The sequence below is a fragment of the Chanos chanos genome, chromosome 8, assembly GCF_902362185.1.
Source record: "Chanos chanos chromosome 8, fChaCha1.1, whole genome shotgun sequence".
Taxonomy (NCBI): domain Eukaryota; kingdom Metazoa; phylum Chordata; class Actinopteri; order Gonorynchiformes; family Chanidae; genus Chanos; species Chanos chanos.
In genome coordinates this window covers 39,173,283-39,200,579 of record NC_044502.1, presented here as the reverse complement: position 1 = coordinate 39,200,579, position 27,297 = coordinate 39,173,283, and the positions used below count along the sequence as shown (strand labels likewise).

The window sequence follows — 27,297 nt, the reverse complement described above, 5'->3', positions numbered from 1 at the left end:
GGGATTTATTAGGCTGTTACAGTCGTAAGGTCTCTGTCCACTGATGTGAAATGGAGAGCACAGCATTGCCAGTGTGGTTAAGTGGAAGTGCATTAAACGGATAGAGATGAACACGGAATGCAGAGAATGTCCAAAACAGCTCCAAAAATGGCTTAGTACGGAAACCTGACTGGTCTCCAGACTTTAAGTGTTGTTCACTGTCTAAGCCAGACACATCACATTAGCGAGGAACTTTTTTTTTTTTTTTTTTTTTTGCACTGCAAGTCACTGCGTTGACTGAGGAAGAAACATTTCCTAGCCGGTCATTTCAGATGATGTGAGCTGCTGGTTCCCAGGTGCGGTGGGGGGGGGGGTGTATGTAGAGTATAGTTTGTAGAGGATAGAGGAGAGCAGCATTTTGGGCTCCTTGTAAAGTGGGCCACAAGTCCCTGTGGTGAGCAGAGTTTTTCTGGGGCAGGCGTTGCTCTGACGTACAGACGGCCCAGAACGGGAGCAAACGCTGCCGTCCACTCTCTCTTGAAGGGGCCAGGGATGTGGTTGTGATCGGCAAACGATAGAATTCCGGCTAGCAGAACCAGGGGGGCGCGTCCAGCGAGCAGAAACCTTACTCAGAGGGGCACATCTGGAGCCGGGTTCTGTGAGTATTCGTGTGCCGGATCAGCTCGGGTTTCCGCGGGACCCGAACAACAAGGTTTCCTCTCCTCCGTATTATCAGGCAGAAACTTGTGAAACTAGAGCACAGTGTTGGCTCTCAGAATACGTAAGATAACGATTTTTCTCCCAGTTGTTGGCGTGCTCTTTCTGTCCAAACCAAAACTTGCTAGCGAGGCTCTACGTTGAGGGGCGGGATGCTATTTAAAGATCACACAAGCAATGCCAGCTGCTCCCATTTCCGCTCTGAGCGATTGAATGACTGAATCAAACGGAGGAATTTATCCATCTTTGCAGTTTTTAGATTCAGAAGTGTTTCGCATTTGCATGAAAATGTGGCTTTTTTTTTTCCAGCCTGATTGAAATAGTTATTTTCTAACACACGAGAACTTCAGAGTACTCTTGGCTGTTTGATGTATGCACACAGAGTCCACTTTTACGTGTGTGAAGCTAATCATGGGTTGTGTATAAGAGTGGGGTGTCAATTTTCTGTGTTAATTATGACTAAGGTGCCTTTTGTCTGTTTTTGAGCATTATGAAAAGAAACATTCAGTAAAGAAGATGAGGAACTGAGAAATGAGTGGAATAACTGTTTGTCTCAGTGCAGGGTTTCTTTGGCTCAAGGTTGCATGAGAAATGTGAATAGATGATGTGAGAGACATTGACTGTGCTCACGTTAAGAACTAATTTTGGACAAAGAAGTAAAACTTAAAATCATTGGGGAGCATGTTGAACCTTGAAGAGCCTTTCCTCATTGGCTTGTGTAGATGACCGGTGGCGGACAGGATCTCGGCGTTCCAAAGACGCAATGCGTATTACATGAGAAGGCAGCATGTAGTTCGGACGCTCACAACTGTTTCTGGGAAATTCAAGACCAAACATCTGAGTTACCTCAGTTTTACTTTTTATCGAAAGCAAGTTGTACCGTTTTTGTATTTTGTGTTGTCCCTGTCATTACAAGCATTATAAATAAGAACAAAGCGTTCGCAGATTCAGTACCAAATTTTTTATTTATTTTTTTATCGATAAAACTCCCCATTTATTTGATAAACGATGGAGTACGAAGGGATAGAGTTCAGCACTGTACTGTCCTGCTTGCTCCTATACCACCTCTCTTGTTTTGAAATTGACGGTAAGGATGGCTTTAGTTCCCTGTGGGCTCTCTCTCTTCAAAACCCTACTATTAAATGGTGCGTGTAAAAAAAAAAAAAAAAAAAAAGTGATGCGCACAGTGGCGTGTAAAGAGTTAAACGCTCAATAGAGGAACTAGGCCATTTACATCCCTTTTTCACACTTCCCATCCTGAGGGAGGCTGTGAGGATGGGTGAGGGAGAGGGGAGGGGGGGGGGGCGGGCAGGAGAGCGTGTTAAGTGTGAGCGCAGTGATGTAACGGTCAGTGATACTCTCAGGAGCCTGGGGGGGAGATGATGTAAACACCCCTCTTCCCACATCCAGTGTGTTTTGACACTGAAATCGTACACTCTCTCACTCACTCTCTCTCTCACTCACTCACTCTCTCTCTCACACACACATACACACACGCACGCGCACGGATCTAATGTGCTTACATGCGTACGTGACATGCAGCTGATGGGCACACACACACACACACACACACACACGCACGCACGCATTCACATTCACACACACTCGCTGTGTTTCTGTTTTGTCGGAGGGGGAGTGCCCGAACACTGTTCCCGATTTTCCTGTGAGTCAGCCCAGCTGATATGCACTGGATCGGAGAGAGCTGGAGAGCAACAGTGCCTGGAGCACAGACATCTGCTGCCTGTGGGATCCAGTGACTTCACTGTTTCCAATTCTTTTATTTGGCCTATTATTCTGCCCCCACGGCCAGCCTGTTTGGCAGCTTCAGACTGAAGTCAAAGTGCTGGTTTACCTTGTGACTGGACGCACACGCACACACAAAAAAAAAATAATCATGTTATGTTTATCTGGGTTGGCATCTTCTTCGGTCGTGCCTTTTTGTTTGAAGCTCCCTTTGTAGTCTTGATGCTCAAGTTGATATGTGAACACACAGAATGTCTGCCTGATACTTGATAAACAAGGACAAGGCTACACTTTTAGCAGTCTGTGTGTGTGTGTGTGTGTGTGTGTGAACACTTGTATGAACATCTGCTCCTGTGAAACAGAACTGTGAGGAGAATGAGGGCTCCGGGTTTGTTACAGTGGATGAATTATGAGGATTGGTCATTTTGTGTATTAAAAACCGTGGTCAAAAGAACAGCCTGTCGTTAGCTAAAGTCTGATCCAGTATTTGGCAGTCACAAGACTATGATCAGCCACAATAAACACACACACACACACACACACACACAAAGAATTCTGAATTATGCTCAAATGATGCAGAAAACAGGAACATTCTTTTTTTTCCCCCCTCTTTTCCTTTTTTTTTTTTCATGAGTTTTGGAAACTGTTGCCTGATGGGAAGGTGATTGGAATATAAGTGTTACACACGAATTGATATGGTCTCCTGTGCTCTTCATAAACCGCTGTCCTCAGCGGCAGCCTTTTTATCTTCATACTGCAGTACCACACCTTGTTGTTTTACTTTTAGTCTCCTGAGAGGCAGCGTTAGTTCCCTGCAGTTTTAGCTCTTATACAGTACAGCCACGTGTGCAGAAGTACAGCCAAACGCAATGTTGAGGGGGTTTTTTTTTTTCTCTCTCTCTCTCTCTCTCTCTCTCTCTCTCTCTTTTTTTTCTTGTCTTTCTCACGGAGAGTCAGTGCATTAGAACATACTGTAGTCTTTTTTTTTTTTCTGTCCCTGAAGCCGCGTCTTCTAATGCGTGTTTGGAACGAGAGAAACCGAAATGGAAGGAAGAGTGAGCAAATCTTTCATTTCTGAACCAAAAGTACTGTCCAAAAGTACTGTTTCATTTGTGGGGGACAATAAAACACAAAAAAAACCCCAGAAAAGCCCTAAAAAAAAGAAAAAAGAGCTTCGGTTGTTGTTTTGATGGGAGGCTTTCTTTTTTTTTTTTTTTGGATTTGCTTCATTTTGTGTGCATTGCTGTAGTTAAGCTGGGAATGTCATTCCTGTGGTGATGCCTCTTGGAGTTTTAGGATAATTCTGGTGCCGCTGACCGCAGATATGTGGGGCTGATGTGGGCAACTTTATGCAAACCAAAAGTGGCTGAAATAATGCTGTAATGTTACCCACAGGTCCCTGTATGCTAGCACTTCCTACTTCATGTCGACCGCACGATTATGTGGATAATGTAAGACTAAACTTTGTCAACGTTTGAGGGGTGTTACTGGTCGCTGGCGTTAGCACTGATGCCCGAGTTACTGGCCAGGTGGCTGTGCGTATGATTTTGGAAATAATTTTAACCTTTTTTTTGCTTTTCTCTATTGGAAATGCGTTCGATTCTTTCTGAACCTCAATCACTTTCCTCTCACCATACACACACGGTGTCTGTCCTTCATCGTCCCTGAAAAAGGGCACAGTTACTGCAGATCTGTTCGAGTTAGCGACACTAAAAATAAGTCACAAACGCATTCACACTCTGTTCCCGAGGTTTGGTGCCGTCCCCCTGGCTGTTCTTCACACACATCGAGCAGCTACTCCCTGCTGTATTGTTATGTGGGTTTGATTTTCTAATACGTTATGTCTGTACAGGAGCTCACGATAAACATATCTGATCATCACCCACAACTTCCAAACACTTTGACCCTCTCTGTATGCGCGTCTGAGCATATGTATATATGTGTCAATGCAGTTTCAAAGAAGAACAAAAGACAATCTCTTCTCTTCTCTTCTCTTCTCTTCTCTTCTCTTCTCTTCTCTTCTCTCCTTCTCTTTTCTTTTCTTTTCTTCTCTCCTCTCTTCTCTTCTCTTCTCTTCTCTTCTCTCCTTCTCTTTTCTTTTCTTTTCTTTTCTTCTCTCCTCTCCTCTCTTCTCTTCTCTTCTCTTCTCTTCTCTCCTCTCCTCTCCTCTCTGGTGTTATTAAAAGTGAAGGAGGTGAAGTTGGACTGGGCTGTGCCGTCCATCTGTAATCTCTCCATCTCATCGACCATGCTTCCTCATGAGAGATTCACTAGCATTCCTCCTCTTCAGCCTCAGCTCATCGATCCTGTCCTCCTTCAGATACCCTCCTAGTCCATTACAGCCAGTCAGCTCCTATCTTCTCCAGGATTTTTTCTTTTTCATTAGCAGTGCATTTGTCCATTTTAAATGCAATCTTCTCACTTTGATTTTTTTTTTTCGTGTTTCTTTCCTTTTTGTATTTACTAAAGAAAATAGTCCAGCCTTTTTGTCTCACCCAGAGTTGGCAATTATTTTTACACTGATCAGTATTCAATTCTCAAGCTGTGTAACCTATAACTGTAACCTACAATTTTATACCATCTGTGCAGTACCTTAAGTGCCAGCCATTTTTAGTACCGTGATAATTGCACAAAAATATGTTACCCTTCTCTGTAATGCAAAGACGGCACCGCCCCACCCCCCAATAGAAAAAAATGATCTTAAGTGAAATAACATGATTTATTCCGGCACTACAAACCTCAGATACTTCAACACGCCCCCTTTGTGAGAGCACTTGAGCATGTCTGACTTTATTGATGACTCCCATTGAGATGCGATTAAATTGTCTGAGCAGAATGTCGGCCGCGTTTAAGTGGTATCCTGTCTCTGGTTAATTTACGTGTCGCCCTCCCCTCTCTCTCCCTCCCCTCTCTCCCTCCTCGCAGTGATCTTCAGCAGAGACCACCTCTCGTCCCCAGCCTCCTGGACCTGGACCTGGACCTGTAAAATAGACTTGTTGAGGAAACGTGTATGATCACCTCAGTACAAGGCCAATGACCTTCTACATTGTAAGTTTTCTCTCACTGTCTCTCCAGATGTGCACGGGCCGTTAAGTTCTAAGCGCGCGTGTTTAAAGCAGGCCTTGGCTCTTTAGTGCCTCACCTCATGAAAGTATGTTTTACGGTGACTCTTTATAAAGTGCGTAATCGCGTCTACTCTAATACAGATGTTCCGTTAAGACGGCTGTCCGTCTGCCTGCGGTTGATTTTCTGTCTGCTTTTATTTTCAGGATCAATTTAACGTTGCCCCTCACACAGTGTAATGGAAAATCGTGGTACGTACAACTCCATCAATTCTGCAGTCTTGTCCCTCTCCTCCTTCCCCTCTCTCGCTCTTTGAGTCCTGTCTCACAGTGCATGACTAACATTGAGTAGGAGCTTGTCTGAGGTGTTGTTTTGTGAGTGTAATCTGACCTCCTTTGTGTTGGATTTCCTCAGTTTGTTTGCTTGTTGCGGAAGATTAAGACCACATTTTTAAGATTAAGATTTTAAGATCATCCAGTGCAGGCTTACTGAAGATTCCACGAGCAAAGAACATGAAAAATGGCAGAGCAGGTTTCGGTGTCCGCGTGCCAAAAATCTGGAATGTTCTTCTTGCCTTACACATTCAGTCAGATCCTCTCTCTTTTAGACCTATAAAAAGCAGCACAATTACACTTTATTGTTTCGTGACTATACGTAGCCATTAACTGGATTCTAGATTATTTTCATCTATATGGCACTCTTCCTAAAATACAGTTCTTCTGTAGTATTGTTCTCATGTATTTATTTATTTTAGTCTTCCTAATCTTCCTCTTTCAAAATGGTACTTTTATGTTGTTTCCTTTGTATTTTTATTCTTGCTCTGTACTGTTTGTCTTCTAAGTTCTCCTTCTTTCCTCTTCTTCCTCTAGCGCTCTCTCGATGTTTGTGACGATACATGACATCACTGCATTGTCTTCTGTAAATCACTGTCCGTTTGTCCTTTGTATGGGCTGTCAGTTCTCGTAAGCTGTACAGATTCACCTGACATGAGACACCCGTGCCTTTTTTTTTTTTTAATGTGTGCTGTTTAATATTATGTTAATATTATGTGGGGCTCTTGATGAAACAGGATTGATTAGTTTTGTAACTGTGAAACAGTTCGCTCTGTGAGGGATATGATGTGAGAGCTGGCCATCGTGTGATTGTCTTCTCAAGGGATTCGGTTCAGCTCTTATTCAGGTCATAACCACAGGTTCTGGACTCTGTTAGAACCAAAAGACTCTGTGTGGATCCGTGGCCTTGTGTAGATGCAGTAAGTGGGACGTAAGGAAACAGACTATACCTTACTTTTGACGGAAACACATTTGACTGGCTTGTCATCGCCGTGTCCAGTATCATTGTCCATGCCTCAGTCTTGGTGCTTCTGTCCGTCGACTATTTTAAATCTTACCTTTTACATTTCTTTTTTTTTTTTTTACCACCAAGTCTGTGAACTTTTCTGAGAGTTTCAAAGTTATTCTTTGACGTTTATTATTAGGTGCCATCAGTCTCCTGCACTCTCAGCCTGGTCAAATGTCTATTATTAAGCCTCTCTCTAGCCGCTGTATGTGGACCAGTCAGGCTTGTGTTTAAAGGGTCTTGAATTTCCAGTTATTTTCAGAGCCCGAGTGTGGCCAGGCTTACGGCAAAGTAAACAGGTGCAATTCATCAGGCACCGGGCACGAGTCTTAGCTACCAACTGGCCGCTAGTTATTTTTTGGCACGAGCGTTGAAAAACAGCTAATGAGTGGCTAGTCATTGCCCGGCTGCTCTTTGATCGTTCAGAGAGCAGAGAACCGTGTGTCTTCACCTCCCACTCAGCTTTACACTTCCTACTTTGGTTTGGTTTGGTTTGGTTTGGTTTGGTTTGCTGGAATGTCAGCAGAACGTAACCCTGAACTCTTGTCAGAACAGTGCGCTGAGGGTCATACACGGTCTGGGACCTCAGAGGAGAAAAGAGACAGGGAAATAGAAGAATACGGGCCATCTGTGAGGTTATGAAACATCATCATTTCAGGTTTCATTGCCCCTCTCTCTCTCTCTCTCTCTCTCTCTCTCTCTCTGTCTCTCTCTCTCTTTCTCTCTCTCTTGCACTGGTTTTCTCTCTCTCTCTCTTGCACTGGTTTTCTCTCTCTCTCTCTCTCTCTCTCTCTCTCTCTCTCTCTCTCTCTCTCACTCTCTCTCTCTCTCTTTCCATCCCTGTCTCTGTGTGCTGCTTAGCCATTCAGTGGCATTATTGTTGCATGGTTTGGGGGATTTCGTTGTCCCTCCACCACAGAATGAAAGAATTGTTTGTGCTAGCCCCACATCTCTGTAACTAAGCCACAAGCATTTGCCTCAATTTAGCAAATAGGGGGTTTCAAAAGCATGCTAATCCCTAAGAGCCATTGGTTGATGGTTAATTTAAAAGAAAAGCCCTGAAAATAATAATAGTGACTCTTCTAATGAAAGAAATAGCTCTGAACAAAAAATATACGCATTGGAAGTTGAAGAATCATCTCAGAATTTGTGCTGCTGTCTGAATGTGTTTGTCGTTGTTGTTGTTGTTGTTGTCCATTTGTTTGATGTGGAAGGGGAATGTTCTGTGGTTCAGCATCTTTGGCCTCCACTGAATCAGCACACAACTCATCACTGATGCACAGAGTCTGCCCGAGATTTTGCCTCAGTACATCTACCTGACTTTCATCCTTACTCGCTAGATGGGATTTTAAACAGCCTGTCTTCCCAAAACCTTATTAATAGTTAAGCTTACTTTTGTGATTTGAATCACCACCAAAAGATGACTCTGTTGTTTGATGCCTCTTTTGAACAGAGGAGCCTAAGTCCATTCCAGAAGTTTCCTTTTTGCTCTATAAGGTTTTTTTTTAATCATGCTCTTACTTGTTATGAATACTGACTCTGCTTTTTGCAGGAATATAGTGTAAGGGTTGGAAGTAGTTATCCATGTTAATCAAGGAAGCTTGCCCTTTCAACGACCCGACATTGCTATGTTAATCTCCTGTGTGCACTACTCAGAGACTGGCCTCTCTGTGAGGCAGTAGCTTCATCACGTTTTTTTTTTGTTTTGTTTTTTGTTTTTTTGAGAGAGAGAGCAATGCTGTGATCTGAGGATAGGCAGAGAGTACTCATCTATAGACACATTACAGAACCGACCATGTTCGCACTGCCGTTTTCCTCTTATCAGCTCTCTGCTCGATAACCTTACATGCCAGGCATTCCAATGGCTGGTGACCACTATGGTGTGTTACCCAGTACTACCTCCAGGGGGCAGGAAACTGTACTCTTGGCGGTCAGTGGCTGTGAAGTGGGTCGGTACTGCAAGTAGGCAGGAAAGAGGGATGTGTAGGAGAACATGTACAGAATCAGGGCGCACACGGTTCTCATGCTCCATGTTGTATCCGGTCGAGTGGCTTTCAGGAGCAGTGTCACGGTGGTTTGACTTGGAGTGAGATGATCGGTCCAAAATATTTTACGCTATTCATGAGGTTTTTTTTTTTTTGTTGTTGTCTTTTGCTGCATCCGTCTTTGTAGGAGATGCTAAAACAATGTACAGTGCACGTGGGTGTATAATTATTCAGCTCTGATGTCATTTCCTTTTCCTCGGGTTGTCTTCATGCTGTCCTAATTAAGGTTCTGGTTCCTCCCTTTTCTCTCACCGAGAGGCCCTCCCCTAAGTCATCTCTCTCCCTTTCCCTCTCAAAACATGCACACACACACACACACACACACTGCACTCTGACCCTTGCTCTCAGGAATGATAGGCATCCATCTGTGACTGCGCTGATCTGCTGCTTTAGTTCTGAAGTCAGGGAAGGGATGGGAGTGTCAGGATGTGAGATAGGGGGTGGAGAACCGGAGAGAGGGAGGAGTAGTGGACGCTGGGTCCGAAGGAAGGAGGTGAGGTTGGTGCAAGACACTCAAAGAGAGAAAGGGGTAGAGATCATTGTGCAGGCGGGAGAGAGAGCGTGAGAGAGAGAGAGAGAGAGAGAGAGAGAGAGAGAGAGACGTTGGCAGACAGGAAAGGGGCCCTCTTAAAGGGGCTGAGGAGAACCAGGCAGCCCAACAGAACGGCAGGTGAGCTGCCCGTAATCCCCAGCAAGGTGTTTGAGTTTCTGGACGGAGCTGCACACAGAGGCCCTGAGGGGGCAGGAGCATGGGACAGACTCTGCGTCTGGAGATTGCACCTCAGGACCCCAAGCCACACTCCGGTGAGTCGCTCAAAGGCACGTGATAGCTTATCTCAGCTTCACCTCAGCACTTCAGAGGCTAGCTTTGATGTAGCCTCAGGAATTCTTTATTCTCACAGAGGAGAGAGCTGACAGAAGAACGAGAGAGGCTGCACTAAGGAGTAACAAGTACACGCTCTGACTTTCCTCGTAGTGTTCTCTTGCTCTCTCTCTCTCTTTTTTTTTTCCTTCCCTCAAAAACCAGAGTGTTAGAGGACAAGGATCGGTGGGCAGAGAAACCAAGCTTGTCCTTGCCAGCGTTCTCGGCGTGTGTGAAGCCATCTCATTTGACAAGCCGTTGTACAAAACCAAAGAGTCACGCCCATGGCCAATTGTTGTCGCAGCAAACGGTGAAATATTGAAACACCATTTCTCATAGGGATTACTGAAAATAGGATTGTCTCAGTCTGCGCTGTTTGCTTTTGGCTACGTTCCAGACCATTCCGCAGAGTTGATGTTTTTCATTACAACATAGTCTCATTTCTGGAGCTTTGAAACCCCCAGCGTTGGCATTTTCAAGGGTTTTCACTCCAAGAACGGAACTCAAATCACTTCAAATAGAATTCATGGCCACAAATTGCCAACACCGAGATGTGGAGTTTCTGCAAATGTGTCTGTTAGCCACATTGAGTACTTGTGTATTTGTGGGGGGAGGGGGGGGGATGTTTATGCGTGTTCACCGTGACTGTAGTTGCAGTGCCAGTTTCGTTTCTTATTTGGACTTTGTGTCCATCTTCACTCGGCGTACTTCGCTCCGACACATGGAAGTAGTCAAGAAGAAGTATCGGTTTTGTGATGTTTTGCCTCTGATGGATCACTGAAATCTAGACGCATATTTTTTCGCAGTTTATGTTTAGACTAGTCTGAACTTTTTGATTATTCCCGCTTAAAGTGAAGCCAGCGCATTAGTTATTGTTTTCTCTGAGACGTTTGGTTATGCCTGCATCAGTGCTTTCTCCCAAGTGTTTCAAATACTATCAAAGTGCCTTTCTTTTTTTTTTTTTTTTTTTTTTTTTACAGTTTCTCTGCAGACTTCAGTCAGGCACTTAATGCTCTTAAAATCTGAGCCCTTGTGTAGTGTTCAGACTACCAGTCTCTCTTCTAACCACATTCAGTACATACATGGTACAGCGTGATGGTGCAGTGCCGAACTTGAGCATCACACAGCTGTGTCAAGTTAGATTTTTTGCTCTCTTCTCTTAAAGCTTATCTGTCTGATCACTCCTCTTAATACGGTGCGATTCCTCTCCACTCACTCATTCAGTTCAAACATAGTTTATTTATGGACAACAGCCTTGGAGATGAAGCACAATGATCTGTGGATTCTTTTCCTCTTGTCCAGAGGGAATAAAACGTCATTGGTATGAGAGGAGAGGGGGAAAAACAAACACACACACACACTACGGAGGATCTACTTCTGCAAGGAGGAAACAATCAAGCACAGAGTACACGTCTGCCAAATTGTCCAGCCAAACACTATGCCATGACTAGGTTTCATTTCACAATACAGGCCTCTTTGTTTCCTACTGAGCTGTCCCCTGTGTTGCCCCTGCTAGAGCTGGATTCATTTACAGTGGCTTCTCCAAGAAACAAAATGTCATCTCAGTGGACGCATCAGCAATAAAGCATAGACCTAGACTACAAAGGCTGACACCACTTTAACCTCTGACTTGCTTTTTGGTTAGCCTTATTTCTTTAAGAGCTTGAGGTGAAGTGACGTGTTTGTCTGGTTGGCGCTGTGTTTTGAAGTTGTCTGCTTGGACTGATGGTTTTGGAGAGCGAGGGCTGGAGGGAGGCAGAGGAGAGGGAGGAGGTGGAGGAGGAGCAGGGGGTGTCCCTCCTGATTGCTCCCAGTGGAGGCAGATTCTTATGTAAGCCCCCCCCCCCCCCCCCCCCAAGCTGCTCAAGGCACTGTGTTCTACTGTTGATTTAATAAAGCGGCTACCCATTCTCTTTTCTTTTTGTCTATGAGTTTCACACACACACACACACACCTGATTTCCACTGTAAGCACAGATCTACTCACACACACCTGATTTCTCTTGTTCACGGCATGTATCCTCTCGTGTTTTGTGTTTGAATGGGCAGGTGCACTCATTATCTGCTTAATGCACAAACATACACCGATACGCTATTCTCCTAGCTCCGTGTCATGGAACACGAGGGAACAAATCATGTGGCAGGTAAAAAATAGGGAAGTTTGATTTTTGTTTCTTTGATACGTCTGGTCATCATGTGGTCATGTTATTGTCTTTTGGAGAATATAGGTTTTTATTTACTTTTATGTGCAGTTGGGGGGCTGCAAGGATTTTTTTTTTTTTTTTGTATTTCATTTTTGTTTTGTATTTTTTGTTCTTTTTTTTTGTTTGTTTTTTGTTTTGAAAGGTTTTGAGTTCATCTCAGTCCACTCCCTGACCCGAGCGAACGGCCGGGCCCTTCTGTCTGGCCTGGTACTTTCCAAGGCGGCCATAGTGCTGAGAAAGAGCATTAAAACCATTTACTCCATCACACTCCCCTCATTATGGTCCAGTGGTCAATACCGCATCCTCTGGGGCTGTGAGTCCGCTGCTCCCAGAGAAAGAGGAATTCTATGTAAGAGGAGAACAAAAGACTCCCCAGTGTGTGTCCAAGACTAAAGAAGCTCTGTTGGGTCTAATGACCAGAGACGTCAGGGTTAAAGGACTAGCTATGAGAAGAGTCATTTTTGCGGCATTTTTTTATACATCTTTTAACACGTTTGACATTAGTGTCGGTAGAATTAAAGAAATAGTGGTCTTTTTATGTTTTATGTGCAGTGGTTATGGAATGGGGTTTTTTTGTTTTGTTTTGTTTTGTTTTGTTTTTTTAAGTTTGGTTTTTTTTCCCCTCTTATTCCTGTTTTGGATAATGGGTGGAGGTGCACTGTGTTCTCTCCCCCTCTGCTCCCCCTGTTAGGATCAGGGCGGAGTGTTGTTTCCTCCCTCTGTTTCCCAGGCCTCGCCCCCCCCCCCTCCCCCTCCCTCCCCCTCCCCTTCCCCCTCTGTTGTACTGTATGTTAGAGCCTCTCACGGTATCTTCACAACACACAGCCTGGGCTGAGGACATCCACTCACTTTCTCAGCTCTGCAACTATATCAGCTGGATCTCTGTCACCTCTTTCACCGAACCTGGAGTTAGGACTGATGTTGGGCCGTCGTAGAACACACTTCCTGTAGTAGATGGATTGGTTCGTCGGGCACGGGCTACGAGGTCACAGTCAGTTAAATCAAGAGCTTGGTAGACTCGGAGACCGCGGCTTTCGGTGGTGGTTTATGTCCAGAGACGCGAGGACCGACACTTCCGTCTGCTCCCGCTCAAAACCCCAGTCATGGATGGTTGGCAAGCCGCCAGGCTGTCTCCATTGGATTATTGCCTGTGTTTATGTGGATTATATTGTCCTGAATGATGTCTCCTTTTTGGATGCTTTGACCAGCGGTTAATGCTGCGGGTTTTCAGCGGAGCGTTTGATATTCCTCCCCGAAGCCGCATAGACTCCAGTACATCTCCACTTTTTATTTGAACTGTATAAGTTTAACATGCATTTCAGCTCAAACCCTCGACGTTCAGACGCGGTATACGGTATGGACGTGATGCTATAGCCAAACTCTAACGTTTCCTGTGGCTGTAAAAGCTTGTTAGCGACTCTTACAGGTGGACTTTTTTTTTGGTTCACTTCTTTTTTTTTCTTTTTTTTTTTTTTCTTTTTTTTCCCTTTTGTGCGCCTCCTCAGCTTCCCGCGGCAGTTCCCTGACCCTGGGCACAGAGCAGGAGGGCTAGTGAACACACCCCACAGCTCCCCCATGGCCTGCTGCTTCCCCGTCCGTCGCCATGGCAGCTGGAGCCCAGGTAGAGCAGCAAAGGCTGCAGCCTCACTCCCACTCATGCGGCTCACTCTTTTTTTTTTTTTTTTCCTTCCTTCTGCTCCTGTGAGCTGGGGCGTCAAAGAAGTCATTAAATTCTCTTCTCTGAGTGACTAATTAATTGAAACGCTGCATGTGAAAGTTTATTGGAGGAGAGGACGTAGGATGTACTGTAGTAGGGGGTTTGTTTTGAGATCCGGGTAGAGGAAACGGGAGTTGGGAGCGATTCTCCCCAACCTCCACCTGCTGACATCCCCAAAGAGGAAACGGGGGGAGATAGCAAGTCCAATTTCCTTCATTTGGAATCTGTGTGGCTTTTTGGAGTCTTAAGCTGAAAATCTCATTAAAGTTTGTGCTCTGTCTCTGGTAGGAGACACTGTTTGTTTGTGAAGAAAGCTTTCCTCTCAGTCATGGACTAACTGCCGCCTTTATTTAAGCATCCTTTCCCAGAGAAATATTTTTAGGTTTTGTCAGGTTCTGTCTCGTCATTATCACACTCTCAGATTAGCTTTTCTAACTGCTGGAAACCAACGCTCTCACAAGGGTATCATGCCTCTCTGTTTGTGGCAGATGGAAGTACAGGTGCTGGCCTCATTTGAGAGAGCAGAGTTTCAGAGCTGGGTGTGTAAAACGTTACTGCTGGGATACTGTGAAATATGGCTGAGAACATTTAATAGGCTAGCTTTGTGGGCAGAAGATCCGCCGCTCGCTAGACAGAAAGCTATGCCTCTACACTTCTGCTACTTGGTAAATGCTGTGTCATGAACAGAAGTTAGCTTGCTTTACTGAAGGGCCTTTAAAGGTACCAGCTTGTCGTAGTCATTTTTGTTACATCGCCTTACGACTCTGTTCGAACAGTGTATTGTGATTTAGTCATTTAAAATTGTGGTCAAAAATCTGTTTGCTTCTACCGTTGTTGTCAAGAACCCATTCCCTCCAAACAAACATGGCAAAATTCCCAGCTGACTAAACCTATGCCATTGGAAACCCATCTGCTTGTCTGGAGAGCCCTTAGATTCAATTCATGGTGTTATAGTGGTATTAGTATAGGGTGGCATCAGATTCAGTCTGACATTTTCATATGTTGTTAAAAAGTTTGTCTTATTGATCATTTATATATTTCTTTTTTTTTCTTTCCTTTGCAGAATTCAAAGCCTTTGATATTGATGTGATGAGTGTTTGTCAAGTCACAGGTTACAAGACTTCCCCATTGGGGGATCCAAATCAGTGTTCACACCTAGCTTAAAATCCACCGCTTTTTCTGCATCCAAACATATAACGATGGCAGGCGTGAAATGGAACACAGGGACATTCAGTCAATATGGACATTCAAAAGCCTGTAGCCTAGTGAATGGATACTTGAGTGCTTTTTCATGGTGTTACAGCCCCAATGGGTGAGAAGAGTGTGAATTCCTGATGTTGACAAGTAGTGGATGGTAGCCAGCTCCCATTTCAAACGTTATGCGGGGGAGTGCGTTCTGCCAAAGACCACACAGTTCTGAGTTTAAAATAACAACCGTTCTGATTTGAATTTCCATTCTGAAATTTAGTAGAATATAGGATGTAGTATTATTCACTGAGGTCAGCCTGTGCATGTATGCATGTGCACATGTGTGTGCGTACGTTTGTCTGCCTCTGGGGTATTTTAGTAAACATACCATGTCTGCTCATAGGCTGGACTATGTTTTGCTAGTTTGTTTATTTGTTCATCCATGTGTGACTGAGTAATGATTTCATCTGCTGTGACCTGGTGATAATTTATATAACATGGTTACATAAATTCTCCAAGCGTTTAGACACATGACTACCCCAAATCCACTGACTCGTTTTCGTAGCATAGTTCTCTGTGATTAACTTTAGTTATCCCAGACAGGCCGGGTCGCTTTGTAACCCCTCCAACTTTCCCATGTCTCTGACCTGTTGTCTAGATGATGACGCCGATCACCAGCTCAATACGACGGGAAGTGATGGGGGTAACCCGGGAGATGGCACCCCTCCCCCAAAGCGAAAGGGCAAGTTCTCCACTCTGGGCAAGATCTTCAAACCCTGGAAATGGAGGAAGAAGAAAAGCAGTGAGAAGTTTAAGGAAACTTCAGAAGGTCTTTGTTGCTGCTGTGTTTGTATTCACTTTGGGTTTTGGTGGGGTTATTGTGGTTTTTGGGCTTTTTATGTTTTGTTTAGTTTTTTGTTTTTTGTTTCATGGTCCATTTATTAGACATATGAATGTAGCCTTTCCTTTCCTCAGCAGAACGTGCTGTTAAGTATTTCCACAGTCACGCCTGCCCCAGCATTGTTCCTGGTGTTAAAATAATATCCGGCTGATTTGCAGATATGTAGCCCTATAGCTCTGGATTGTTTAAGTATCATACAACCAGTTTTGTGTTTTTCCTTTTTCGTTTTTTTGGGTTTTTTTTTTTTTTTTTTTGGTCTGTGCCCTGAAAAAGTCCATCGGTCATTCATCCTTCCGTATGTTATAGCTGACGGCACCCAGCGCCCAATTAGCTGACGTGCTGTGTTTTTCCTACAGTTCTGGAAAGAAAGATGTCGATGAGACGGCCAAGGCAAGAGCTGATAGAGCAGGGAGTACTGAGAGAGCTCCCCGAGAATGGTAAGAGAATTACTGCTCTGTGAACCAAAGACAGGGGCGGCGAGGCGCTTTACCTGATTTACATTCTTCTCACACCAAAAAAAAAGAGTCTGCCATTTGTTTTGAGAATGACCTAGCGGGAAAGAAAAATGAACCTAAAAACAAACTTGAGAGTTGTTTCCTAATAAACAGGTCTAGGTGCACTGCATGCATAGCAGTGGAGATTGTCTCTAGTGGTTACTCAGCGGAAATATGGCCTTTGTGAGCGGGCAATAGTGCACAACGGTCCAAATGAGGTTCTGCTCATTTACTCTCATATCTGTGGAGCGTAGGCATTTCATAAAGGTGGGGATGTTTTGGTAAGGTCAGATTTCATATCAACTCCACCCACAACTGTCCAAGGGGATGAGATCAATTTTGCAGGTTTTTGGAGTATGTGAAGAGAGGAAATTCAATTTGATGGCTTTTTTTTTTTTTTTCTTGTCCGCCTCACTTCATATTTTGGGAAGGAAATGACATGCCGTTTTTCTTGAGTTGTGGAAAGTGGAGCAAATAGTGCCCTGCAGCAAAAAGCTTTGAAAGTCAAGCTCGACGGACTTGATGCTGTAGAGGCCCATTTATCAGAAAAGAAAGCTGCTCTTGTTTCCTCCCAAACAGGAATAAACAGCCACTACCTGCCTTAGGCTTGTCAATCTCTCCTGGTTTACACAGAGCACCTGCAAATACAAAATGTCTGGCTTAAAAAGAAAACTGCCATTTTCGGCTTGCGTTTTGGAAGCGGTCGTGTACACATATGTGCATCACGCTGGTATGTTATCATAAAGATGTTCAAAGATGTTGATAACTGCGTATTCATGGCTTGTCTTTATTGATTGTCGCAGAGGGAGATGAGATGCATGGCTCCAAGCCGTCCTATGTGAAAAATGGCCACACCCTGCCTGTTGGGGGCGGCAGCGGTGGGGGTCGATTGATGGAGCAGGGAAGGGCTCCGTCTGAATCGGAATTCAGGGTCAACCCATCCTGGCTACCCCAGCCCGAGGAAAGGCGCGGTCGTGCCCCCTCTGACGGGGAACGTCGTGGAGCTCTGGGGCCCCGAGGTCCCAGCCACGAGGAGGCCAGGGACGGCGGGAGGGGAGGGGGTCGTTTGACCGGAGAGGACTGGAAGCCTAGTCTCCCTTGGCAGGAGGAGGGACGGCGTTTAGGCAGACCTCACTCCGACGCCGACAAAAGGCCGGGCCTAACCAAAGCCCCGTCCGAGGACGGGCGCAGGACTCGCCCCGAGGCCGAATGGAAGCCCACCCTCCCCCGCCACTCGTCTGCGGAAGAGGGCAGGGGCCGCCGAGGTGAGCGCGGTCAACTTTCACACACCCCCCCCTCTTTCTTTCTCTTCTTTTTCCTCTGTTATGCAGCGTTCTTCCTCCATCACTTCCTCCTCTGCTCTTGGCCCAGTCAGAGAGGAGAGCGGCTGCGTTCCCTGGGGCTGTGTTCCAGCTAAGAGTCTTATTTAGGAACAGGCAGGAACAGCTCAGCTTTTTCTCTTTCTCTCCTAATTAACACAGTGGCGTCGCTTTAAACCCAAGCCTTTTTAGGCCGACTACCATCAATTTAGTCACATACCTCCCTTTAGAGACAAATCTGTCCTTCTGGCAGAACCACTGCTTTGAAATTTGAACGCACCCTCTCTTTCTGAAGGCAATTTAATTGTCCCGTGCCTAGACCTAACACAGTACAAATGTGAACTGTCTCCAAGAAATAAGCAATTTGTCTCCGCAGTTAGCTCACCGCTAGCCTCTCTTTGCTCACTGCCTGCCCTTCCCTGACCCTTTCCTCCGGCCGCTAGTTCCTGCAATGTGATAAACACCGAACTGTAAATAAATAACCCTGAACTTAAAACATCGGTTCTTAAGAATGGGGTGAGATAAGTGAGTGGAGAGAAACAGAGGAAGAGAGAGGGAAAAGGCTGGAGTAGGACATGTAATTATGGGAGCCCAGATTTTGTTATCTCCTACAGTAACTGATAAGCTGATTAAGAGGAGACTGGGAAATGTGTGGGAAACGTGAGAGGCAAGGCAGAGTGAACATAAGTGTATGAGTAAGACTGTATGAACACTTGAATATGGTATGCATATCAGAACAGAGAAGACTGATAGTGTTAAGTGGGTATTTCGCCTTTTTTGTTTTGTTAATTTTTTTTTTTTTTTTTTTGGCACTCTACAGAGTCTGACAGCGGCCACGTCATTCCCGACCCCGAAACTCTGCGGGACACCCTGAGGGAGCCGTTGCCCCCCAAGCAGTCCGTCCTGCCCCCGAAGTGGCTGATGAGCTCCACCCCAGAGCCCGGCGCGGAGGGCTCCCCCCGAACTCCCGTCCACCACCTCCCCGTCTCCTTCTCCTCCTCCTCCTCGGCCTCCTCAAGCTCTTCCTCGTCCTCGTCCGTCAGCATGGCCGGGAAGCCCGCGTTGACTGTCTCTTCTGCCGGGAGCAGCTCTCACCTCCCCAGCGGAGTGCCCCTCACTACTTCCTCAGCCCCCTCTTCTTCCTCATCAACCACAGGCACTGCCAGCCATCCTGCCAAGCAGCCGCCCCTGCCCCCGCCCAAACCAGTCAACCGCACTAACAACCCCACCATGCTGAGTAAGTATACATGACTGTGTGCCCTCATTATGAAATAGTGTACTGTACTTCATCAGAAGAGATGCTTGTCATGGTCTGGAGTGCTCTACACACACACACACACGCACGCACGCACACGTCTGTTCACGCCTCTCATGATTTATCCCTTAATCAAATTAATCTCATCCTGGCAATGAAGCTACGCCTTTAAGTCCACTTAAAAAAAAAAACATAGATCCTTTATGGTATTCTTCTCTCTTAGGACTCTGATGGTTGAGTGCTCGGCAGACAGCCTTCTGCTGCAGTGCTGCTGTTGTTGTTGTTGTTGTTGTTTAGATGACTGTGAGTTCCTCAGCTGAGACGTGTGCTTTATGCTCATATGCTTTCTATTCTCTTTGAGCCTTTTTTTTTGTGGACTCAGTGCTAAGGACAATGCACACTGCCTCAATATGCATTCATTATCTCTGATGAGTCTAAATATTTACTATTGACTGACTGACGCCGTCGTCACATCACACTATGATTAAACTTATTCACATCCCTGTCAACGCATCTATGAGTAATATGTAGTCATCCTTTGGCATGGATAACACGTCTAAAACCATCCGACACACTTTTTAATGACAACAGCGTGTGTTAGACTTCCATGGAGCGTAGCCTTTGTATGTGGCCCATATTTAATGGGGTGTTATGTGTTTACTTGCACGTGGAGCTATGTGATCTCTGATGCTGTTTTTGGCTAAAGACGTAAAATCAGCCCTCTTTCTGTCGAGCTCGTCACGCCCCTGTCAGAGGGGTTAGAGTGTTCATATCTGAGCAGGCGTGAGATCCTTATGCAGTGCAATGGGGAATATCCCCCCCCCATCTGATCATGATGGCTCAGGAAGATGAGAATGTGAACGGTTTTGTATTGTTTGATTTTGACTCATGCCGGTCTGAGATGGCTGGTTTTCAGTACAGTCTGCTGAGAAGAGGGGACGTGACTCAGCACTACCCCCTGCAGTCCAAAGACACACAGTAACAAAGCAGCTTAACAACCCCTGCGCGTTTGACAAACTGCTATGCTTACGAGGACATACGCAAATGTGTACCGAACATATTGTCGGTAAATCTGTATTGTGTTGGGAATCATATACTGTGATGAGGATTTTGGTTTAATTAGAGATTTGTTAAATAGACTTTTCTAATAATGTTGATGAAATGTTTTCATTTTACAGCGTCCATTTGGCTCTTGAACTTCGAAATGTCGCTCATAATTAGTTTTAATAAAAAAAAAAAAAAGGCATCCTTACATTTACAAAGTTTGGGCGTTTGTTTAGGGATGTGTGAAAACCCTCAGAATAAGTGGCTTTGTGTTAAGTGCCCAGATCCTGTTGGGTCTCTGTCTTGTCCCTGACAGCGTCCACCCTGCACGGGGGTGACAATGCAAACTTCCCCCTCTACTGGTCCTGCTGGAAGCGTGAGGGCGATTACGACGTCTATCTGTCCCTGCCTGTCTACCTGTGCCGGCGGGCAGGAGGTGTGCGCTCAGGTAAAGGCGAACTGCACCTGTCGCCAAAGCAGCGGAACCCTTTTGTCTTTTCTGTCCTTCATCTGCTCAGTGCATCCTCCTCCTCCTCTTCATCGTCACCGCCACCGCATGCTGACCTGGGTGCCGGACCAACATGCAGTGGCCAGAGTGCCCGCCTTCCTTTGAAACTGCACGTGTGTGACTCCAAAATGTCCGAACGAGCAGAGAGCTCCATTTCAACGCTTTTAGAATAACTCATAACGTTGACCCGTTAGCGGCCCGGAGCAGAGACTCACCCACCGCTCTCTGAACAGTTTCAGCGAAACACCAGCTGGCTCCTAAACTGCATCTGCTCTGAAGCAAGAAATTGGGTTAGAGAAAGCAGAGTCTACCCCATGGCATGCTGAAAAACGCACGGGTCAAAAGATTAGGGTTTGAACTGAAGCGTTCCACCGAGAGCTCAGTTCAAATCTGTTTATTTTGATGAGCGAGATTTACCCGTATGTAGTCAACAAGTTAAGAGTTTAAGAGGATGCAGCGCTGCTATTGCATTAATCTCTTTGAGTCTGTCTTTGGCACTAAGTATGTAAGATGGTTTAGAAAAGTCTGTTTATCCCTGTGTAACCCAATCAACCACTTTTCCCCTGTCAGTACTGTCTGCACTCTGTGTCGTTGCATCATGTGATTATTGGCTTCCCCTATGCTTCAATTTCACAGTCACATGACTTGAAAAATATTTTCTTTCTTGAGCATGTGAACTGAATGCTGACTGTTCCGTCTCAAGCCTGGACTTTCATGTACGTGCATATGTAAAAAGTTGGATTGCGCCCTGTGTTTGTTATGGGGAATTTTAACGATGCAGTATCATGTGATTAGAAATAGAGCTCTCAGAGTCTGGTACAATAGAACACAAAGCAGGAACTCAAAAAAAAAAAAAAAGAGAGAAATTGTTTGGCCGTATATATTGAGCAGTGTAAATGTAAACTGCTTATTGTTATCCTGTACAGAAGTACAAGGTGTACCAGATGCTAAGAGGTTGAATGTATGCACCACCTCAATATCCAGCCAATGTTTACAAACGCTTTTCTGTAGCATTATGCAGACCAGCTACATCAATGCAGTGTTGTTGGTTTAACTTTAACTTTATCTAAGCTTTATCTTAAACTTTATAGTCATGGTCTCTGAATCATTTTGTGAGAGGAATTTTTACAAGCTATTTTTTATGGGAATTCCCTATGATCATCACGTTTATTGATCACACCCTTTCCTTCCACAGCTGAACTCACACAGGCTGGAGTGGGCGCCAGTCTAGTGCCAGCCAAGCCCTCCCCACCCATGCCCCCTAAGAGGACGACCCCAGTGACGAAACGGAACACCGAGGACACCTCCACACCCATTCCAACTCTCCCCATCGCTTCCATGCTGTCTCCCGAAGAGCGGGCCAACATCCCCGGGGGCTTCCCACTGCCCCCTCCACCCCCATCTCCCCCTCTCCCAACGCACATTCCTCCATCCCCACCTAGACCTCACACACACCACTTACTGCATCAGCACTCCTACCCTCACCCCCTGCCTCAGCCAATACCCGCTCACTTTGACCCTCCCAGCCCCCCCGAAGAGCCCCACGGGCGCCAGGCTCCGGTGCCCCTGCACATCATGATCCAGCGGGCACTGAGCAGCCCGGGCCCAGCGGTGCCCCATCCGGACAGCTCTCAACGCGCCCACTCGCTGCTGTTTGAGACGCCCCCAGAGTGCCAGGGTGATGCCCATGGGCGTCCACTGCCTGTCACTATTCAGCCCCTCAAAGTGTGAGTGCACGATTAATACACTGTTAATACACTGTTTTGCTCTGACAGTAGTTAATACACTTTTTTTTTTTTACTGGGGCTTCTGATAGGACTGGAGTGTTAATGGTCATAGAATATTTTGTTATTTTGCTGTTATCTGTACTTCATCCAGTCTTCTGTTGGATTGTCAGTGTTTTCTCTTCTTTCTGCCACTCAGAGATGAAGATGACTATTCCGATGAAGAAGAGGAGGAGGAAGAGGAGCCCCTTCCCGATCACCTGCCTCCTCCGCAGCCAGAACTAGAACCACGTAGCCGCAGGTGCCTGGTAGGGGAGCTGAACGTCAGCGTCATTCCCGAAGGTCCAGACAGCAGTGAAGAAGAGGAAGAGGAGGAGGAGGAGGAGGAGGAAGATCAGCATGCTGAAGAAAGCGATTCTGACGGGCCTGTACTCTACAAGGATGAAGAATCAGATGAGGATGAGGATGAGTGTCCCCCCAGTATGTATCTCTTCCTGAGTGTGAAATGATGCATGTTTAAAATTATACAAGACATGAAATGAGCCCATATGTAATGGATAATGTATAGTCTGCCAGTCATTATTGTAAAAAAAAATCTCGATAGGACGAACAGGACCCGACGCGCAGCGGAGGGGTCTTGCATCATCCCGATGGGATTTACCCCGCTTATTCTACGGTTACTTGCCAACATGATAAAAGAAACTTCACATAATATTTCATTTTTATGATTTTTTTTGCCGTTTCGTGGCTTCCGCTGAGAAAAATAGTCCTTCTATCAAATAGAACTTTAAAGTTGCAGGTGTTAGGCTACCTGCAGACTAGTCAACTTGTTACAGGTTACCATGAATTTCTGTTACAATGAGTGAACATACTACTTGCAGAATGATATGAAAGATGATATGAATCAGAAGCACAAAACCCGCTGCCAATGGCAGCCGTCATTAATTTTTTTCAGCAGTCATTATCAAGAAATATTGAACCTCCAAACGCTGGGATGGCCCATCCAATTCAATGGAACTTTCTGCAGCATTCTGAGGAACTGTATAATGAGGGATACTAGATAGAACAGTTCATTTCAGGACAGATGTGCATGAGTTTATGTCTGTGTCTGAGTTGTCTGTGCAATGTTATTTGTTGAACTGGTTTTATAATTATGATCCTTGACTTCATTTTTTCAGTGTCTTTGAACTGAGCTATCTCTAAATGTGTGTGTGTGTGTGTGTTTGTGTGTGTGTGTGTGTGTGTGTGTGTGTGTGTGTGCGCACACATGCGCATGCACCAGAGTTCTTTGCTGCAATGCAAACGTTTATATGTACCAGGGTGTGTATGCCACTGCCTGGCACTGATGTGTCTGTGTGTGTTTGGTCCAGGTGCTCTGGCCAGCAGGGTGAAGAGGAAGGACACTCTGGCTCTGAAGCTGAGCAGCAGGCCCTCTGCCCCAGACAGGCAGGCTCCAGAGAGACAGGCCAGGGTCGAACACACAGGCCTGTCTTGGCAGAGCAAAGAGCAGTGGGAGGCCATCCGCACACAGATCGGCACAGCACTCACACGGTAATGGCTTCTGTACTAAACAACACACACACATTCATACACACTCACACACACACTCATACGCACTCACACACACACTCATACACACACACACACACACACACACAGTTCTTAATTGAAATTGTACAGAGTAACAGACAGACTCCTTCTGCTATATTTACTAGATTTGATTGGGGCTTGTTTATCTCCTGTTGCATTCTCAAACACATGTATTTTGATTCATATTTGTGAACAGATGAAAAACAGGAGCGTAAACACACAGCCGTATGCTGACATTACATAACCGAACTGAAGAGGGAGTGTAACAGTAATAATATTGGGGGTTTGTTTTCTGTAGACGACTGAGTCAGAGGCCAACTGCTGAAGAGCTGGAACAGAGAAATATCCTACAGCGTAAGTCTGGTTTATCTTTCCTCTCTTCCTCTCTCGCGCTCTCCATTTCTACCCTCACTGGTTCCCTGTTTCCTTGGCAATGGGGCCCCCTCCTCACTGTTTGTTTTGGTCTCTAGTGTCTATGTGCACATACCTCTGTAAGCTCACCCCTCTCTCCTAGGAGTTGGTCCAAGTTTTCTCTCCTGATTTCTTTCTTTTTTTCTTTTTTCTTTTTTTTTTTTAACATCTGCCAGTTTCTGTCTCTGATTTTTTTTTTTCCCTTATTCTCTATTCCACTTTCTCTCACTGTGTCCAGAGCGGAGCGATTCTAGCCAAGATTTTCCCATGTTTGCTGAAATGGTCAAATCCGCTCTGGTGTTTCTTCTTGTCTGATCCCAGCGTAGCTCTTTGTTATGTAATCCCTATAAACAAGGCTACTCTCGTCTTTCACCAAAAATGAGGACGCCGAGAGGAAATACATTAAAATTTCACAACACCTGTATTTATTTTGCGTAGCGTGCTTAGATTTGCTTGAATACTGTTATTTGAATCAATCACATGTTGAACTTGCATTTCTGCAGCTAAGAATGAAGCTGACCGACAGGCAGAGGTCCGGGAGATCAAGCGTAGACTCACCAGAAAAGTAAGAAGAAGTCTCTATACACAGATGGAAGCATGGTTGTAATTTAGTATGCGTCTGTGAAAGATTTCCTTTGCAGTAGTAATGTGAAGGTGGTACCTGTGAAATACGGTTACGACTGTGGCTTTGGGTATGTGACCAGTTGCTCGGTAAATAAATGTTTGTCTCCTCCGCAGCTGAGTCAAAGGCCTACTGTGGCGGAGCTGCAGGCCAGGAAGATCCTGCGATTCCACGAGTACGTCGAGGTCACCCATGCTCAAGACTACGACCGTCGCGCTGACAAACCATGGACCAAACTCACGCCTGCCGACAAGGTCAGAATCACAGATTTCTCTCTGTTGTTAAAGAGTTCAGCAGCTGTAAAGGAGCACTGTGGCTGAAAATGCATTACTTCAACGCAGCTATTTAGTCTTCCCATCCCCTTTCCACTTCTCTCACTCTTAACTGTGTTCTCTCATCTGCTCTACCAGGCCGCAATCCGCAAGGAACTGAACGAATTCAAAAGTACTGAGATGGAAGTTCACGAAGAGAGTAGAATCTACACAAGGTACACTGCCACATTCATGTGGGGGAAAAAACCAACAGAAATAGAATTTTCTTTGTTTGCTTTTGGCGCGTGAGTTTTTACATGATTTTGTTGCATGATCTCTCTTCTTAGATTTCACCGGCCCTAGCGTCCTCCACGGCTTGAAGGCGAAGCACTTGTGCACTGGCTGGCAGAGATAGAGAGGCGTTTTCGTTTCTGCCGAGGAACTTTAGGGTCTTGGTGCTCCCACAAAAAAACAAAAAAGAAAAAAGAAAAGACTGCCTTCTAAATGTTACTGAATGTACTGTGTGTGCAGATGAACAGGGAAGCCTAAAACAATGAAGAAAACGAACCATTCCTCAAGACATCTACTCACAGCTGTAAATATTATGTGTCTACGTGGGGGATGAGCTCTGGGAGACAGATGCAGTATTTCTCCCAGACACTAGGGGGAAGCCATGTGCCAAGACTGGAAAGGTGGCAAAGAGTTTGATGAGGAGTGTGCAAAGTGCCACTGGGCTAACAGGAGACATCATGTGTGGCACCCCTCAGGGACCGATCCCATAAGCGGACTTGCCTCTGCTCTCTCTCCTCTGTATGGTGGGGAGTGTCCAGGGTTGCCTTTTTTTTTTTCCCCTCTTCTTACACTTCATATGGCACAGTTTATTTCCTTTCAGGGAAATGTAATAAGACTTAACAATAATAGTAATAATAACAAAGGTGACAATAATAAATACAATAATAATAAGTGTTAGTTACTGAGCAACAGGAAAGAGGAAAGAATTCATTACGGGAAACTACAACGTTTTTTTTTTTGTGTGTGGATCGACAAGCTCTGTGAATATTGTGTATTTGTGTAAGTGTTTATAGATTGCTGTAAGTTTTCTTAGACTGCTTATTTGGAAAGTTTAAAAACGTTAGAAACTGTAATGCACAAAGTTTTTACAGTGTTGAAACTGAACATCTGATCTGATCGCCTTTGCTCTCGCCCACCGTTCCTCCGTTTTGCCTGTCCTCAAGGGCTCAATCTCACTTTTGTTTTTTGGTTTTTTTAGCTGCTGCTGTTGAGGGCAGAGGAGGAGAAAGAGTACCTGTTTGTGTGTTTACTTCTCGTATTAGCCATACAGTTATTTACTGGCTATTAATAGAATGTAGGCATATCACGGTTTTAGACCCAAATTTCAGCGCATTAACCAACACAGATATTGAACCGGTGTGTCTCATTCTTTTAAAAAAAAAAAAAATTTTAATTGAAATATGGGTCATTTTCATTCTTTTTTGTTTGTTTGTTTGTTTGTTTTAAGGTCAGACAATTTCGCTCAGAATAAATATGTGCGTCTTACTTCGGGGGGAGAACATGGCTGCATAACTTATGAACTGTCAAATTATTTATTATACATTGTAATGGATTGTGGATCAGGTCATACTGATGCAACACTATACCTAAATAAACACCTTTTGATAGAGAGACGGTAAACAGGGAAATTGTTTTGGCAGGAGAGTTTTATTTTAAAAAAACTGTCTTATCATATATTGTTGATGGCCAGTGGAAGACAGAGCGCTCTGCTGTATAGATCCATTCTGTAGATTCAACTGACTGTTGTGTATATTTTGTCTTCCTTTTATTTTGAAACATATTTTAAATATAATAAAAGTGATATAGGTTGCTATTTTTTTAAGCACAAATATTAGTGTATGATTCCACACAATAGTGGGAATATTAGAATGTACCTATTTCATTTTAAGATAGTTGTCTGTTTTCGCTCTTTGTTTTTAATTATGAAACAACATTTTAGAGATGGGCAGTAATTTCCTCTGTTTAGATGTAAACAGTCACCTTTAAAATCTTAATTAAAAAGCTCTCAAAACACTTTTTTTCTGGATGTTTCTCTTATCAAATAAGAAAAAAGAAAAGTATTCCCTTTCTGAGTGAAAATGAGTAGATATGTAGAAAAGAAATGGTTATGGTTTCCTATCAGAAGGCGTATACATGAAACGACTGATCAAGAAATGATAAATGAAAGCAGAATATAAGTGTTTTTTTGTACATTCTTATTCAAGGATGATTTACTGTCTTAATCGAAAAAATATTTTGAAACTAATAGCTG

At 44.7% G+C, this 27,297-nt stretch overlaps 1 protein-coding gene across 1 annotated transcript; it reads left to right on the top strand.

The window, feature by feature from the left end:
- Positions 1-9,634: 9,634 nt before the first annotated feature.
- phactr4b (phosphatase and actin regulator 4b) lies at positions 9,635-25,850 on the top strand. Its single transcript, XM_030781913.1, has 14 exons — positions 9,635-9,689; positions 15,514-15,684; positions 16,113-16,193; positions 17,054-17,515; positions 18,390-18,806; positions 20,185-20,316; positions 21,572-22,103; positions 22,300-22,580; positions 23,471-23,651; positions 23,989-24,044; positions 24,605-24,666; positions 24,840-24,977; positions 25,134-25,210; positions 25,322-25,850. The coding sequence occupies exons 1-14, from the start codon at positions 9,635-9,637 to the stop codon at positions 25,335-25,337; spliced, it is 2,661 nt and encodes an 886-aa protein (XP_030637773.1). The 3' UTR covers positions 25,338-25,850.
- The last annotated feature ends 1,447 nt before the right edge of the window (positions 25,851-27,297 follow it).